Source organism: Taudactylus pleione, unplaced genomic scaffold (genome assembly GCF_031769625.1).
Source record: "Taudactylus pleione unplaced genomic scaffold, aTauple2 ptg000173l, whole genome shotgun sequence".
NCBI classification, from domain to species: Eukaryota; Metazoa; Chordata; class Amphibia; order Anura; family Myobatrachidae; genus Taudactylus; species Taudactylus pleione.
The window spans coordinates 963,074-982,283 of record NW_028284575.1 but is presented as its reverse complement, the minus strand read 5'-3'; the positions used below and the strand labels follow the sequence as shown (position 1 = coordinate 982,283).

Genomic DNA, 19,210 nt, shown 5'->3' with positions numbered 1-19,210 from the left:
ACAGGTAGGAGGGATGAGGGCACAGGTAGGAGGGATGAGAGCACAGGTAGGAGGGATGAGGGCACAGACAGGAGGGATGAGGGCACAGAGAGGAGGGATAAGGGCACAGGTAGGAGGGATGAGGGCACAGGTAGGATGGATGAGAGCACAGGTAGGAGGGATGAGGGCACAGGTAGGAGGGATGAGAGCACGGGGAAGTGCAGATAGTGAATGACATGTATATTACAGTAATGTGTTCGTACAGCACCGGGCACCCTTGAGTTATGCGGCTCATCACTCACAGAGCTCCGGACACCGGGCCTGATTGTGTCACCGGCAGGAGTGGCTCTGTGTATACAGGGATACATGTAATTGTGCTCCCGGCCGCTGCTCCCTCCCCTCCAGCGCACACCAGGCACAGCCCGACTTCCGGTGCCACCATAGCAACGCGTCCTTCTAGGAGGGGGAGAGAGGAGACACCCGGAGACCATGTCACCCGAAGAGTGACCCGCAGCTCCAGTATGTTATACCTGCTATATACTGCACATACTCACTGTACACACACACACACTTTATACACACACACTTACTTTATACACACACACACACTTACTGTACACACACACTTACTGTACACACACACACACTTACTGTACACACACTGTACACACACTCTTACTGTACACACTTACTGTACACACACTGTACACACACTGTACACACACACACTTATTTTACACACACACTGTACACACACTTTATACACACACACTTACTTTATACACACACACACACTCACTGTACACACACACTCACTGTACACACACACACACACACACACACTTATTTTACACACACACACACTGTACACACACACTCACTGTACACACACACACACACACACACACACTTATTTTACACACACACACACTGTACACACACTCACTGTACACACACACACTTACTGTACACACACACACTTACTTTACACACACACCTATGTTTATAATTATCTCCTGTATGCTATATACATAGTATGAACACACATATATAGATAGATAAATTCTGTATATTACTTTTATCTCCTATTTAAATGATTATATATTTACATTGTACACAGATCGGTGGTGCTGGAAGATATCATGTTATTTAACATTTTTATATTTACTTAATACATATTACTACAGGTTGAGTCTCCCATATCCAAATATTCAGAAATATGGAATTATTTTGGCTTGACTGAGATAATGAAACCGTTGATTTTTGATGGTTCAGTGTACACAAGCTTTGTCTAAAGGCCCCCATACACAGGGCGATTTTTCACACGATCTGGCCGTTTGCGACTGATCGTAACGACCAATCGTGTGAAAAATAGGGTTTTCATAGACGATTCCAATGCGATGCGCGTCCCCGGCGTCGTGGATCGGCATCGTAGATCAGATGGAAAAACCATTTGATCTACGATCCGTCATGCTGTAAACAGGAAAATGAAGCATCTTGTAAGATGCATCGTATACCATTTACAGCATGCTGCGATGCATCGGACGAAGCTTGAAAACATAACGAGGTATTGTGCGTTTTCAAATCGTCCCTTGTATGGGGGCCTTTAGGCACAAATTATTAAAAATATTGTATAAATTACCTTCAGGCTGTGTGTATATAATACATAAATGCTTTCTGTGTGTATATTTGGGTTCCATTCCCAAGATATTTCATTATGATATGCAAATATTCCAAAATACGGAATATTCCATTATCCAAAATACCCCTGGTCCCAAGCATTTTGGATATCGGAGACTCAACCTGTATAGTCCAGCCGTGGCCATAAGTTTTGAGAATGACACAAGTATTGGTTTTCACAAAGTTTGCTGTTTCAGTGTTTTTAGACCTGTTTGTCAGATGTTACTATGGTATACTGAAGTAACATTACAAGCGTTTCATAAGTGTCAAAGGCTTTTATTGACAATTACATTAACTTAATGCAAATAGTCAATATTTGCAGTTGACCCTTCTTTTTCAAGACCTCTGCAATTCACCGCGGCATGCTCTCAATCAAATTCTGGGCCACATACTGACTGATGGCCGCCCATTCTTGCCTAATCAATGATTGGAGTTTGTCAGAATTTGTGGGTTTTTGTTTGTCCACCCGCCTCTTGAGGATTGGCCACAATGGGATTAAGGTCTGGGGAGTTTCCTGGCCATGGACCCAAAATTTCGATATTTTGTTCACCGAGCCACTTAGGTATCACTTTTGCCTTATAGCATGGTGCTCCATCATTCTAAAACATCCTGAGACCATTCATGTGTGGGGTTGCTTCTCAGCCAAGGGAGTGGGCTCACTCACTGGCGTAACTACAGCCCCCGCAGTCCCCACAGTGGCTTGGGGGCACGGAGACTTGTGGGGCGAGGTGGCTTGGGGGCTACCCCGCTGCAGACTCCATGCGGACTAGCTGTCCGTATTGGAATCAGCTGAAAATGGCCCTCCAAAAATGGCCGCCGCCTAGGAGGAGACAGATGCTAGAGGTCCTACTGGAACTCTAGCATCTGTTGGGCATGCGCATAGCGCCGGGAACGCTGGCGCTGCCGGGAGAAGATGCAGAAAGCTGCATCTTCTCCCGTAAAACCCCTGGCAATGAGCGTGAAACCCCTGGCAACGAGCCTGAAACCCCTGGCAACGAGCATGAAACCCCTGGCAATGAGCATGAAACCCCTGGCAATGAGCATGAATCCCCTGGCAACAAGCATGAGACCCCTGACAACGGGTAGGTAATTTAAAAGTATTTAGAAGCGTTACTGTGCGGCAAATATGTAAGTGGCACTTTGGTAATGGTTAAGTCTAGACTACACAGCTCCAAGGGACCAGTGACGTCACACCCACGCGACCTGTCATCAAAAAGGGAGGGGCAAGGATGATAACAGGTTTCCAAAACTGTCCCCTCGCGGGCTCGCTACGATCGTCGCACTTCGGGCACGGTGGCTCGCTGCGCTCGCCACAAAAATGTATTCCCCCTCTATGGCCTCGTGGATGGTAACACAGGAGCGATCCTGCCCTCCTGCAGTGGTCACATGACTGCATTGTCACAGAGGTCCTTTCTCCACATAGGATCTAGCAGCAACCAATTGGGTAATAGGCATTACAGTGTATGGCATAATGTGTAAGGGGCATTACGGTGTGTGGCATAATGTGTAAGGGGCATTACTATAACGAGGAAAAATGACAAATACTGTAAACGGTCTATGGGGTGGGGGCACATTTTTAACTTTTGCACTGGGAGCCAAATTGCATATCAACGGCCCTGTATTCATTTTAAATAAAATTGCTTTGGGGGGGGGGGGGGGGAGTGTCAGAAACTTTTTGGCAGGGGGGAGCAAAATTTATAGTTACGCCACTGGGCTCACTCACAATTTTGCCTAAGAACACAGCCATGAATAAAGAATGGTACCAAAACATCCTCCGAGAGCAACTTCTCCCAACCATCCAAGAATAGTTTGGTGAGGAACAATGCCTTTTCCAGCATGATGGAGCACCTTGCCATAAGGGAAAAGTGATAAGCCTTCCTACCTATATATCTGTCTGTTATTATCCAGTTTTGTTCTACTAATGTTTACAATTGTAAAGTGCAACGGAATATGCTGCGCTATATAAGAAACTGAAAATAATAGTAATAATAATAACTAAGTGACTCGGGGAATAAAACATCGAAATTTTGGGTCCATGGCCAGGAAACTCCCCAGACCTTAATCCCATTGAGAATTTGTGGCCAATCCTCAAGAGGCGGGTGCACAAACAAACACCCACAAATTCTGACCAACTCCAAGCATTGATTAGGCAAGAATGGGCGGCCATCAGTCAGTATGTGGCCCAGAAGGTGAGTGACAGCTGCCAGGGGGAATTGCAGGGGTCTTGAAAGAGAGGGTTAACACTGCAAATATTGACTCTTTGCATGAACTTAATGTAATTGTCAATAAAAGCCTGTGACACTTATGTAATGCTGTAATGTTACCTCAGTATACCATAGTAACATCTGACACTTATGTACTGCTGTAATGTTACCTCAGTATACCATAGTAACATCTGACACTTATGTAATGCTGTAATGTTACCTCAGTATACCATAGTAACATCTGACACTTATGTAATGCTGTAATGTTACCTCAGTATACCATAGTAACATCTGACACTTATGTAATGCTGTAATGTTACCTCAGTATACCATAGTAACATCTGACACTTATGTAATGCTGTAATGTTACCTCAGTATACCATAGTAACATCTGACACTTATGTAATGCTGTAATGTTACCTCAGTATACCATAGTAACATCTGACACTTATGTAATGCTGTAATGTTACCTCAGTATACCATAGTAACATCTGACACTTATGTAATGCTGTAATGTTACCTCAGTATACCATAGTAACATCTGACACTTATGTACTGCTGTAATGTTACCTCAGTATACCATAGTAACATCTGACACTTATGTACTGCTGTAATGTTACCTCAGTATACCATAGTAACATCTGACACTTATGTACTGCTGTAATGTTACCTCAGTATACCATAGTAACATCTGACACTTATGTACTGCTGTAATGTTACCTCAGTATACCATAGTAACATCTGACACTTATGTACTGCTGTAATGTTACCTCAGTATACCATAGTAATATCTGACACTTATGTACTGCTGTAATGTTACCTCAGTATACCATAGTAACATCTGACACTTATGTAATGCTGTAATGTTACCTCAGTATACCATAGTAACATCTGACACTTATGTAATGCTGTAATGTTACCTCAGTATACCATAGTAACATCTGACACTTATGTAATGCTGTAATGTTACCTCAGTATACCATAGTAACATCTGACACTTATGTAATGCTGTAATGTTACCTCAGTATACCATAGTAACATCTGACACTTATGTAATGCTGTAATGTTACCTCAGTATACCATAGTAACATCTGACACTTATGTAATGCTGTAATGTTACCTCAGTATACCATAGTAACATCTGACACTTATGTAATGCTGTAATGTTACCTCAGTATACCATAGTAACATCTGACACTTATGTACTGCTGTAATGTTACCTCAGTATACCATAGTAACATCTGACACTTATGTACTGCTGTAATGTTACCTCAGTATACCATAGTAACATCTGACACTTATGTAATGCTGTAATGTTACCTCAGTATACCATAGTAACATCTGACACTTATGTAATGCTGTAATGTTACCTCAGTATACCATAGTAACATCTGACACTTATGTAATGTTACCTCAGTATACCATAGTAACATCTGACAAAAAGTTCTAAACACACTGAAGCAGCAAACTTTGTGATACCAATACTTGTGTCATTCTCAGAACTTTTGGCCACGGCTGTACATGTACAGTCTTGCAGACTTATTAGATACTTTTTTTTATACTTTCATTTTTATTGGGTTTGGAAAAAAAAAGCACCTAGAGCTAATTATTCTGTTTATTTTCCAGCGTAGCGAGATTGGAGACGGCAGAACCTCCTAGCAGCGCTGCTTATTAGGCCGAGGGTAAAGGGGTGCATTTTATTCTCTGCTTTGGTGCAGCAACATTTCCCCTCTTCTATAGTCACTGTGGTCTCCTGTTGCAGCATAAGCTAATAAATAATACCCCTGTCAGACATAAGGCCCGGGAAATACAGGGGTACTTCCCAGGTCTGTCAGCCCTGGAAATTTCCAGGCCTCAGTCTGATGCCGCGTATCCACTATATGATATAATGAACGATAATGATGTCGTAAGAGTTCATTGTATTGTTCAGTGGATATGCCGTCAACGACCAGCGATGAGCGCTCCTGCTGGTCGTTGACGACGACGCTCATAGTCCATACTTGCAGGGTAACCTGACGATATTGTCAGGTTCTGCAAGTACAGGGATGAGGGAGGGTGACGTCACTGAACGTCTATATTCTATATCTATATTCAGGCCATTTTTAATGACATTCACATTTATTGACAGTTTTTATGTCATCCTTTGTTATGTATTATTGTTAGTATTTTTTTTAATTATTTAATTTAATTATTAGTTTTATTATATATTTTATTTATTATTTAATTAATTTTTATTTATTTAATTTAATGAAATTTTTAATGACATCCTTTATTCTTGCGTCTCCCCTGATCTCTGGGTGATTACATCAACAGCCAGCACCCTGGAAAGACCATTCAAAGGCTTTTGCAATTACCTGGGACAAAAAACCCGGGTAAGAGCTGTGTCCACTGCAGTGTTACTGTGTTTTACCCGCTAAAAACCCTGCTCGATATCCTGGAAGAAATCCTGGGTCAGTAGACCTGGGATTTTTTCCTTGGAGCCGTTTCCACTGAGCCAAGTCCCGGGTAGACACAGCAATTACCCGGGTTTTTTAGGCAGTGGAAAAGGGGTATTGTAGGCAACCTGGCCAGTCCAGCTTTATTATACATGACTCTGACCAGGCCGGGATATGCTTTGCTATAGCAAAAGTCACACCTGTCTGGAAATTCTTGTTCTCAATATGCTTGGTGACCCTCACTTATCTGTTTCTATTTTTGACCACTACATATAGATGTCCCTTAGCGCTACATTATATATAATATCTTACAGTACATGTGTATATCCTGTATATTCTAACCAGTGACTGGTTTACTCTACCAATACAATATTATATGATATATTAGAATGCATGTATATTTTAGCCAATTAGATTATCACCTTTCCTATCATTTTAAATATATATCATATAATGAACGTTTTCATAATTTGCTATGTGTAATGTTTTGCGCATCATAGACCGCCCCCCCCCCTCGTGATGGAAATCCTTCACATTGTTTGAAATTATGTTGCGTTTCACTTCACCAGGTTCTACTTCCTCATCCACCTCCCCGATTGCCCTGGTATCATGGAGGTGGCTCAGCCGCCTACAATGGATTTTGCCGGAGATGATCAGAGGCTGGGGAAACGTTCAACACTTTTCCTTGATAGTTTGGTGCGAGAGCCCCAGAGAAGACCTGTCCCCAACCACCTGCTGGAATCAAGTATGTAGCACTTCACATATGTATGATAGACCCATCAATGGCGTTCTGCCTAGGCCTGGCCCTCACAGCTCATCTATTTGGGCCTAATTCTGAGTCAAACGCAAAAGCGCACTGAACAGCATCTGTTGGAGGTCGCCCATAATGTGGTACTCCCATAATATGCGCGCTGAACGGACCATTTTTTTTTTGCGTGCACTACTAGCCACCTCCAAGGAACGCTGATCAATTTTCCCCCATCTTTCTGATACAGACTGAATCGATGGTAATAGCACCTTTGTGCTTACACTCTGAGTAACGCATGATCCGTGGGGGGGTTTCAGTAATGTGTGCGCAGTTGCAAATAGGTGCTCCACTATCTAAGCATCGGTATTGCGTGCCGATTTTATGTGGCTCATCTCCGGCCTCGTTATTGGAAGTAATTCTTAAGAATTATTTTATATGTTTGCAGAGATTTACGCAAAGCTCGTCCGGAACGCGTCTGTGGAGGCGGAGCCTGGAGTTCTTCATTTTGGCGGATATGAAATTGGCAAATGTCACCAGCAGATTCTTGTAAGTCTCATTTATATTTCTTCTGACACTTTGTTTGCACTATAAAAGGAGAAGAAAGCTTGTACGTAAGTTTTATTGGCTAAGGGACCATAAATAGGCACAATATAAACATTTGGCTAGGAATAGTAGCTTGGCTTCCTGCGCTGCCCAGCCATTAGACAGGGATTATAGTTTATAAGTCCATTGATTATGGCACTAAATAACATGAGGGTTGGCAGTGGGGGAGGAATAGTCTGCGTACAATACTGCAGGGTAATGATAAATATTCTGTGCTGGAAAACTTCAGGAGCATCTAGAAGGAGATAGCGCTTAAGACCTGATTCCGACCCGCTCGCTAGGTTGCGTTCGCACGTAACCAGACGATGTTTGCAATGTGCGCATGCGTTTAAGACGCAGTGCGCGTGCGCAAACTGGTCCATGCGATAGGGAAGTGCTCGCTCGCAGCGCATAGCCACCTCGCTAGAATGAGTGACAGGACGAGCCGTTTGTGGGTGGTGACAGGGGTTGGTCGATGGAAACGGGGGTGAGGTGGTGCGAACGCAGGCGTGTCTGAGCGTCTTAATGCCGTTTTCAGAGGTGTGCATAATTAAGACGCAGCGTCAGAATACACGTCACATGGCTGAATTACACACGGCAGCACTCGCAGTGCTTGCGGTAGGGTATGTTCAGCCACAAGTGGTGCTGCGTATGGATCCAATTTAAATCGATGTTACCGAGTGTTGAATACACTTCCTGGAGATGACGTGGGAAAGTGGGCGTCTTAAGATAGGCTGGTGGGCGTCTAGATACACAGCCCGATCACACGCCAAGACATAGTGGACGTGCAAATGCCTTGCCGTGCGATCGTGGGATTTGCATACTTTGGCTGCATGCGAACGCATCTAGTGAGCGGGTCTGAATCAGGCCCATAGAGCGTTCCCAGCGGTATAGCCTAGCATTACTGCCCTTATGCAAGATAAAACTGATAAGGAAGATTGTGGGCACAGAGTGGCAGTACATTGGTACACCCTTGTTTCCCTTTATCAGTCTCGAAGGTGGTAAAGCAAGATCTAGGAAAGGGTGTTATGCCCCAGTGTAAAATTGGGAATTGCAAATAGTGCTAACAAATGATCAGTATACCTTGTTACAGGTGCTTCTCTGATAAATCTATACCTGTTCCTCTGGAGTAGTAGACAAAACCTTGACACACCCGGATAAATGAGGGGCACCAAGCTTACTGAAAGTGAGGGTTTCCACGTGTGTCTCATATATTAACCACTTAACTGCCTTTTTTGTTTACAAAAATGTCATATAAATTGTCGATTTGTTGTTTAAATTTAAGTTAAAAATGTATTTTTAAAACTGTCTTTAAATATTTTAGTGACAAAAAATCAAATATGTCTAGGAGAGGTTCTATCCTCTGTGCCCATATGTCTCTATTGTAACATCACCTCCCACGTCTCCCCCAGTGGCATAACCTCACCTCCAGTACCAATAGAACCCCCCCAGTGTCAGTAATGACCCCCTAGAAAAAGCGGAAGTCCGTGGGTTGGAGAAAGTAGGATTGTGATGGATGAAGCTGAAGTTGATGAACAGACAAACAAAACAAGACTCTGCCTGTAGAAAGCTTGATAGCAGTGAGGGTCTTATAGAAGCTGCATGTAGGTGAGGCCACTTATACCCCTTTCAAACATCTTGAGATTCCCGGGAATTTGGCCTGCCTCAGCCAAGTCTGTCTGAAAGGTACCTACCCGGGAACACGTTCCCGGGTAGCCGCCCCTGAAATCGACCAGGGTTTTTCCCGGGACTTAAGTCCCGGGAAATTACCCTACTTCTGTCAGCACCAAGCAGCTTTTACATGTAGTTGACAGGGCAGAGCATCCTATAGGACGCTCAGCGCTGCTGCTCACCACCCCCAGCGCCGGCCAGCTGTGCCACAGCGGGCTGCCCGCACTCCCGCTGGACCACCAGGGAATTAAAAGAAATTTTTAAAAAATTATAATAAAAAAAATAAATAAATCTGCATTATGATTGGCTGGCTTCCGGCAGCTGAATGATGACATCATCAGCATGAGCCAGGGAGGGGATAGGCTAGGAGGAGCAGACGGCAGAGAAGAGGCAGGTAAGCAGAAAAACCCTGCTCTTGTCTGAAAAGGGTCTACCTGGGAATTTCCCGGGTAGACACTGTAGTGTGAAAGGGGGGTCTCGACCAAATACCCTGGAATTTGCACAGGAGAAATTCCCAGGTCTGAGCAGGAAGTTTCCCAGGTTGTATATCTGAAAGGGGTATTAGTTCTGATATTGTGCTGAGTCTGTGGTGTTATGTGAGTATTACACTTGCCTGTGTTGATGACGCACTGCCATTTATCCTCCATATTGCGCTGATCCTCACACTGCACAGACGATGGACTAATGACCAATGGAGGAAGGTGATATGGGCAGGTAAGGATAAGGTTGGCACTATTGGCATTATAACGTGGGGACTGCAGCCTCTGCTGGTATAGTGAGGTGGGCTCTGCTAGTGTTTGGTTGGCTTAGCTGATATAAGGCGGTTGACATGATGATACATTGGCTTTGCTGGTACAATGTGCAGATCTTTTACTCTGCATATTGGGAATTGGGGCTGATAGATGGCCCATAGTGTGTGTGTGAAGGGTCTGGGGACTTAGAACCTTAAATGTAATATTTTTAAAAATTCTACCTGTGACATGAACGACACCGTACAGACAGCGGCAACTTAGGGAGCGGAGAAGTTGGTGCAGGAAGAGTGACTTGTGGCAGCTTCCAAACAATCGCCAAATGTTCTGGGCTCATTTTGCCGTGGAATATGGTTGAACATAGAGTAATGATAAAATATTGTGATAAGAATGAGAAAATTGAGCTTGTGTTGATATGGAGGGGGATATGCCTAGTTTTGGTAATATTTATTTATTTACAGATATTCACAGTATATAACACACCAGTGGCGGAACTCCCAACAGGGCGTCTGAACGCATGGTCTCCAGACGGCGCCCCCTAACAACCCCGTTACGCCCACCAGCAACCCCCTCCCACCTCCTACCCACAGCTGAGGAGGAACATAGACATATGCACAGTACAGACCGTGTAAATGCATCATGTGTAAATGGTGGCGCACTGCCTTTAGTACACAGGCTGCATTTACACGGCCCCCGTCAGCGCCTCCTGGCAGCTTGCGCCCGGTGGCCAACGCTTCCATGACCTCTGGGAGTTACGCCACTATAGCAAACATATTCCACAGCGCTTTACAGAAAATATATATGTATATATATTCTCGCCGGCCCTGCCTAGCACATGTACACATATACACCCTAGGGGTATTTTTTGTCAGAAGCTATTTAAGTACCTAACTACTTTATTTGGAGTGTGGAAGGAATCCAGATTACCTGGAGGCAACTAACGGAAACACGTGGAGAATATACACACTTCACATTGATAGAACCTTGGCTGGGAGTTAAACTGAGGACTTCAGTGCTGGGGGAAGTAATGCTAACCACTGCACCACCTTGCTGCCCCACTAATGTATGTGTGCCTTTTTTCATTTGTATATTTATCTGACAATCACATTTTCGACGTTGTGACTGATTTACCGTCATGTTTAAAGTTCTGATGCCGACACACTTAGAATGCTTTAACTTACATTAGCACCTTGTCATTATACTGTGCTCTATATTACGCTACCGACGTGTGATTGTTAATGTCGGCAAATGATACCTATTGCTACCCCAGTTGTAGCTAGCTACATTCAGACTTGCGTGATGATATTTCACATCTGCAGCACTGTTACTAAGTTGTGCAATATGTAAATACTCTGTAACCACAAAGCAGCCTGTTAGAATTAGTTCTGTGTCTTGTTATGTTAAATAGTGTATAAATATTAAGTAACCACAAACCAGCTTGTTTACTTGTAAGATCTGTCATCTGTAATTGCGCTTTCAGACCAAAACTGGGATTTCGACCCTGCTTTTTCCTGGATTATTGAACGCAGGTTGGACCCCGGTCACAGCTCCTGTACCCCTTTTACTCTGCACCTTGGTCCCGGGTTATTCCTGGGTAGACCCCTTTCATACAGAACCCGTGTCAGCCCTGCCCGACGTGTGACCTGTAAGACGTGGACGTTTTGTTACAGACTCACAGATATGAGCCATGAAAAGTGGGTCTCAGTTCTCCAGAACCGTCAGTGAGATTCTTTTACCATAACCCGGTTCGCACCTTTTCACAGGCAACCTGGGTTGGACCTGAGAACAACCCTGGTAGCGACCAGGGTCGAGGCTCCGGCAATTTAGACCTGGGTTGACCCTTTCATAAAGAGAAAGGCAAAATCCCAGGTCAGAAGCTTGGTGTGAAAGGGTATAATTCAATTCCTACTGTTGCGCCACGTCGAGGGAGGTTGGCTGCAGACCCATGGACTTCACACTTCTTAATAATATGTGTTGCCAGGGTTGCCAACAAAACCGGGCAGATCCCCCCCATCCCTCATGTTTCTGCAACTCCAGCCCTGCAGTGTTTCCAGCCAGCCCCCTTCTGTCTCTCCAGCCAGCACCCTTCTTTGTCTCCAGCTAGTCTCCCTTTTATGTCACCAGCCTGCACCCTTCTGTGTCTCCAGCCAGCTCCAGTATGTGTTTCTCCAGCCAGCCTCAGTGTGTGTGTCCCCAGCCAGCCTTCACCAAGAATCACTTACCTTATTCTGCCTTCCGGCTGGTAGCTGCTCCTCTTCATCTGCGCTGCATTGAAAAAAAACGTTATTGCCCTGTGCATGTCCCTGTCACGGGGCCTCTGGAATCAGCCCAAGACACTGAGGGGAGCTCTGTGAATTGTCCTGGGCTCCAGGTGGCTCTTGATGGTAGGAGCTAGGGGTGGGCCCCCTTTCTGTCTGGGCACGGCACTCCAGTCCCAGCAGTCCACCCCTGATGGCGGCCCTGTGTGTAACTGTAGTCACAGGAACATCAGACTGCTTGGAGATGGTCATACAGCCTTTCTCTTTATCATGCTGGTCTATAATGTTCTTTCTGATCCCCTCAGACAACTCTCTCCTCTGCTTTCTCTGGTCCATGCTCAGTGTGGTGCACACCATGATACCAAACAGCAGAGTGACGACTTCTCTCTCCTCTGCTTTCTCTGGTCCATGCTCAGTGTGGTGCACACCATGATACCAAACAGCAGAGTGACGACTTATCTCTCCTCTGCTTTCTCTGGTCCATGCTCAGTGTGGTGCACACCATGATACCAAACAGCAGAGTGATGACTTATCTCTCCTCTGCTTTCTCTGGTCCATGCTCAGTGTGGTGCACACCATGATACCAAACAGCAGAGTGACTACTTCTCTCTCCTCTGCTTTCTCTGGTCCATGCTCAGTGTGGTGCACACCATGATACCAAACAGCAGAGTGACGACTTCTATCTCCTCTGCTTTCTCTGGTCCATGCTCAGTGTGGTGCACACGCTAATACCAAACAGCAGAGTGACGACTTCTCTCTCCTCTGCTTTCTCTGGTCCATGCTCAGTGTGGTGCACACCATGATACCAAACAGCAGAGCGACGACTTCTCTCTCCTCTGCTTTCTCTGGTCCATGCTCAGTGTGGTGCACATGCTAATACCAAACAGCAGAGTGACGACTTCTCTCTCCTCTGCTTTCTCTGGTCCATGCTCAGTCTGGTGCACACCATGATACCAAACAGCAGAGTGACGATTTTTCCTCTGCTTTCTCTGGTCCATGCTCAGTGTGGTGCACACCATGATACCAAACAGCGGAGTGATGACTTCTCTCTCCTCTGCTTTCTCTGGTCCATGCTCAGTGTGGTGCACACCATGATATCAAACAGCAGAGTGACGACTTCTCTCTCCCCTGCTTTCTCTGGTCCATGCTCAGTGTGGTGCACACCATGATACCAAACAGCAGAGTGATGACTTCTCTCTCCTCTGCTTTCTCTGGTCCATGCTCAGTATGGTGCGCACCATGATATCAAACAGCAGAGTGACGACTTATCTCTCCTCTGCTTTCTCTGGTCCATGCTCAGTGTGGTGCACACCATGATACCAAACAGCAGAGTGATGACTTCTCTCTCCTCTGCTTTCTCTGGTCCATGCTCAGTGTGGTGCGCACCATGATATGAAACAGCAGAGTGACGACTTATCTCTCCTCTGCTTTCTCTGGTCCATACTCAGTGTGGTGCGCACCATGATATGAAACAGCAGAGTGACGACTTATCTCTCCTCTGCTTTCTCTGGTCCATGCTCAGTGTGGTGCGCACCATGATATCAAACAGCAGAGTGACGACTTATCTCTCCTCTGCTTTCTCTGGTCCATGCTCAGTGTGGTGCACACGCTAATATCAAACAGTAGAGCGACGACTTCTCTCCATTTAAATATCCTGAATGACTGATTAGAAGATTGAAGACGTGTGTGATGCTAATTCAGGAAAGCTATTAGTTCTGAGCTGAAAGCCAGCTACCACTCTCAATTTCTAAAGATTCATCTCTAGCAATATATTTTACTGATGCATTATTAAAATGTGGAAGTGAATCACACAAGAGGCTCATTAACACTTTTTCTTTCAGAGCATTTGCTCATAGCTATTTTTTTTATTACAAAGGCTTAGTTTGGTATTTATCAGTATACAGTAAACAGGCTTGCTGTTACTTGTAGTTCTACCTACAAAGTTGCAGCAGCTACTGTAGATTCTAATTTGTGTGTATTTTTACGTGAAACGCGTTAGCAACGTAATTAATGTCATTATATCTGTATGTGTTTTCCAGAAACTGGTGAATATTTCTCCTGATGTCAGCAACCTGCACATCATCCCTCCGCAGAGTAAGCACTTTGCCATAAGCTACAAGAAAGCCGTAAGTGTCACTGGGACGTTAACTATTACCCATTTGTGTCTGTAGTGATTGTTCCCCTTTCCTCAGTGGCATGTCTATAATGGGTACCCCTGGGTCAAGGGGAACCTGCTCCGCACACCCTGCACCAGAATAGACCCCACAGGGTGCTCATTTTTATACTATGCAAACGGGCATGCATCCAACTCAATAACCATCTTAGCCAATGCCTGCAGCGTCGCAGGAAAAAAAGCACGTTTAGAATATAAGATATATACAGTCAGGTGCATAAATATTGGGACATTGACAGAATTTTCATATTTTGGCCTCTATTCACCACCACAATGGCTTTGAAATGAAACAAACAAGATGTGCTTTAACTGCAGACTTTCAGATTTAATTTGAGGGTAATTACATCCAAATCAGGTGAACGGTGTAGGAATTACAACGGTTTCTATATGTGCCTCCCACTTTTTAAGGGGCCAAAAGTAATGGGACTATCAACTCAAAAGCTATTTCATGGACAGGTGTGGGCTATTCCCTCTTTATTTCATTATCAATTAAGCAGGTAAAAGGTCTGGAGTTGATTCTAGGTGTGACATTTGCATTTGGAATCAGTTGCTGTCGACTCTCAATATGAGATCCAAAGAGCTGTCACTATCAGTGAAGCAAGCCATCATTAGGCTGAAAAATCAAAACAAACCCATCAGAGAGATAGCAAAAACATTAGGTGTGGCCAAATCAACTGTTTGGAATATTCTTAAAAAGAAGGAACGCACCGGAGAGCTCAGCAACACCAAAAGACCTGGAAGTCCACGGAAAACAACTGTGGTGGATGACAAAAGAATTATTTCCCTGGTGAAGAAAAACCCCTTCCCAACAGTTGGCCAAATCAAGAACACTCTCCAGGAGGTAGGTGTATATGTGTCAAAGTCAACAATCAAGAGAAGACTTCACAAGAGTGAATATAGAGGGTTCACCACAAGATGTAAACCATTGGTGAGCCTCAAAAACAGGAAGACCAGATTAGAGTTTGCCAAACAACATCTAAAAAAGCCATTACAGTTCTGGAACAACATCCTATGGACAGATGAGACAAAGATGAACTTGTACCAGAGTGATGGGAAGAGAAGAGTATGGAGAAGGAAAGGAACTGCTCATGATCCAAAACATACCACCTCATCGGTGAAGCATGGTGGTGGTAGTGTCATGGCGTGGGAATGTATGGCTGCCAATGGAACTGGTTCCCTTGTATTTATTGATGATGTGACTGCTCACAAAACCAGCAGAATTAATTCTGAAGTGTTTTGGGCAATATTATATGCTCATATTCAGTCAACTGCTTCAGAACTCATTGGACGGCGCTTCACAGTGCAGATGGACAATGACCCGAAGCATACTGCAAAAGCAACCAAAGAGTTTTTTAAGGCTAAAAAGTGGAATGTTATGCAACGGCCAAGTCAATCCCCTGCCCTAAATCCGATTGAAATGAAGGGAAAATACCCCAAGAACAAGCAGGAACTGAAGACATTTGCAGTAGAGGCCTGGCAGAGCATCACCAGGGATGAAACCCAGCGTCTGGTGATGTCTATGCATTCCAGACTTCAGGCTGTAATTGCCTGCAAAGGATTTGCAACAAAGTATTAAAAAGTGAAAGTTATGCTGGGCATACACGGCAAGATAAAATGTCTGTCAGACCGACAGATATTTTATCTGGCCGGCTGCCAGCCGCAGATGTCCGCAGCATACACTGTGAGAGAAATCTCACAGTGTATAGCCCGACATCTGCGCTCCGCCCCCCGGGGGAGGAGACATTTCCCTGTTCCTTCCGTAGGAAGGAACACAGGAAATGTCTATCTGTCGGCTGTGATGGGCATACACTACCCGATGCGGCCGACAGTTACCGGGTAAATATTGCATCGGACGGGCATGCTGGACAATCCAGCATGCCTGACCGAGCAATATTTAACCCTCGGTCGCCCCCCCCCCTAAGCTACAATTATCGCGGCGATCCGCCGATATCGGGCGGATCGTCCCGATAATTGCAGCGTGTATGGCCAGCATAAGATTTAGGATTGTTTAGTTTGTCCCATTACTTTTGGTCCCTTAAAAAGTGGGAGGCACATATAGAAACCATTGTAATTCCTACACCGTTCACCTGATTTGGATGTAATTACCCTCAAATTAAATCTGAAAGTCTGCAGGTAAAGCACATCTTGTTTGTTTCATTTCAAAGCCATTGTGGTGGTGAATAGAGGCCAAAATATGAAAATTCTGACAATGTCCCAATATTTATGCACCTGACTGTATATATACAGTATATATATATATATAACGCAAATTTAAAATATAATTTTTCACACAAGCAATAACAAGAATTATACTTTATGGGGTTATTTTAATAGATTGAAAACACATAAATAATATTAAAATAGAATAAAATCAGACAAGACCCTTTTCTCATAACTCATTAGCAAAGTATATTTGTTAGGCGCGGGACAGTCATCATTCAAATACACGTATAAAAATATACTACATGAATACAATTAAGCACAACAACAATCGAATGTGAGTCGTGTCAGAACAATTACAGGAAGCACTAATACCCGTGCACATTCCATGCGTATCAGTTACACAAACAGCATAGCAATCATCTTCATCATCGTCATTTATCACTGATAGTGGCGTCTGACAGCATAATACAGAAATATCACTCAGGCCACGTAATAGTGAGGACGTTGCACAGTGGGGCAGAATAAGCAAAGTATGGATGTAATGAATAGAACAAGTCACAGAACATACAGTAATATCACTCAGGCCACGTAATAGTGAGGACGTTGCACAGTGGGGCAGAATAAGCAATGTATGGATGCAATGAATAGAACAAGTCACAGAACATACAGAAATATCACTCAGGCCACGTAATAGTGAGGACGTTGTACAGTGGGGCAGAATAAGCAAAGTATGGATGCAATGAATAGAACAAGTCACAGAACATACAGTAATATCACTCAGGCCACGTAATAGTGAGGACGTTGCACAGTGGGGCAGAATAAGCAAAGTATGGATGCAATGAAGAGAACAAGTCACAGAACATACAGAAATAACACTCAGGCCACGTAATAGTGAGGACGTTGCACAGTGGGGCAGAATAAGCAAAGTATGGATGCAATGAATAGAACAAGTCGCAGAACATACAGAAATGTCAATCAGGCCACGTAATAGTGAGGATGTTGCAGAGTGGGGCAGAATAAGCAAAGTATGGATGCAATGAATAGAACAAATCGCATAACATACAGTAATATCACTCAGGCCACGTAATAGTGAGGACGTTGCACAGTGGGGCAGAATAAGCAATGTATGGATGCAATGAAGAGAACAAGTCACATAACATACAGAACTATCACTCAGGCCACGTAATAGTGAGGACGTTGCACAGTGGGGCAGAATAAGCAAAGTATGGATGCAATGAATAGAACAAATCGCATAACATACAGAAATATCACTCAGGCCACGTAATAGTGAGAACGTTGCACAGTGGGGCAGAATAAGCAAAGTATGGATGCAATGAATAGAACAAATCGCATAACATACATAAATATCACTCAGGCCACGTAATAGTGAATTTGTTGCACAGTGGGGCGGAATAAGCAAAGTATGGATGCAATGAATAGAACAAATCGCATAACATACAGAAATATCACTCAGGCCACGTAATAGTGAGAACGTTGCACAGTGGGGCAGAATAAGCAAAGTATGGATGCAATGAATAGAACAAGTCAAATAATATACAGAAATGTCACTGAGGGTACGTAATAGTGAGGACGTTGCACAGTGGGGCAGAATAAGCAAAGTATGGATGCAATGAACTGATCAAGTGACAGAACATACAGAAATGTCACTCAGGCCACGTAATAGTGAGGACGTTGTACAGTGGGGCAGAATAGGCAAAGTATGGATGCAATTAATAGAACAAGTCACATAACATACATAAATATCACTCAGGCCACGTAATAGTGAGGACGTTGCACAGTGGGGCAGAATAAGCAAAGAATGGATGCAATGAACTGATCAAGTGACAGAACATACAGAAATGTCACTCAGGCCACGTAATAGTGAGGACGTTGTACAGTGGGGCAGAATAAGCAAAGTATGGATGCAATTAATAGAACAAGTCACATAACATACATAAATATCACTCAGGCCACGTAATAGTGAATTTGTTGCACAGTGGGGCGGAATAAGCAAAGTATGGATGCAATGAAGAGAACAAGTCACAGAGCATACAGAAATATCACTCAGGCCACGTAATAGTGAGGACGTTGCACAGTGGGGCGGAATAAGCAAAGTATGGATGCAATGAATAGAACAAGTCACAGAACATACAGAAATGTCACTCAGGGCACGTAATAGCGAGGACGTTGCACAGTGGGGCAGAATAAGCAAAGTATGGATGCAATGAATTGAACAAGTCACAGAGCATACAGAAATGTCACTCAGGCCACGTAATAGTGAGGACATTGTACAGTGGGGCAGAATAGGCAAAGTATGGATGCAATTAATAGAACAAGTCACATAACATACATAAATATTACTCAGGCCACGTAATAGTGAGGACGTTGCACAGTGTGGCAGAATATGCAAAGTATGGATGCAATGAATAGAACAAATCACAGAACATACAGAAATATCACTCAGGCCACGTAATAGTGAGGACGTTGTACTGTGGGGCAGAATAAGCAAAGTATGGATGCAATGAATAGAACAAGTCAAATAATATACAGAAATGTCACTGAGGGTAC

The 19,210-nt window shown here is 44.0% G+C and overlaps 1 protein-coding gene across 4 annotated transcripts in view; it reads left to right on the top strand.

The window, feature by feature from the left end:
• The first annotated feature begins 296 nt into the window (after positions 1-296).
• The window catches only part of CFAP221 (cilia and flagella associated protein 221), a 270,181-nt gene continuing 251,267 nt past the window's right edge, over positions 297-19,210 (top strand). For 2 of the 4 annotated variants that reach the window (XM_088475534.1, XM_088475533.1), the window contains exons 1-4: positions 297-498; positions 6,868-7,043; positions 7,492-7,592; positions 14,346-14,432. In XM_088475534.1, coding sequence (XP_088331660.1) covers positions 6,908-7,043; positions 7,492-7,592; positions 14,346-14,432 — 324 coding nt within the window. In that variant the 5' untranslated portion in view covers positions 297-498; positions 6,868-6,907. Of the gene's footprint in view, positions 499-6,176; positions 6,236-6,867; positions 7,044-7,491; positions 7,593-14,345; positions 14,433-19,210 lie in introns of those variants that run through there. The other 2 variants (XM_088475535.1, XM_088475536.1) reach the window with 2 other exon arrangements.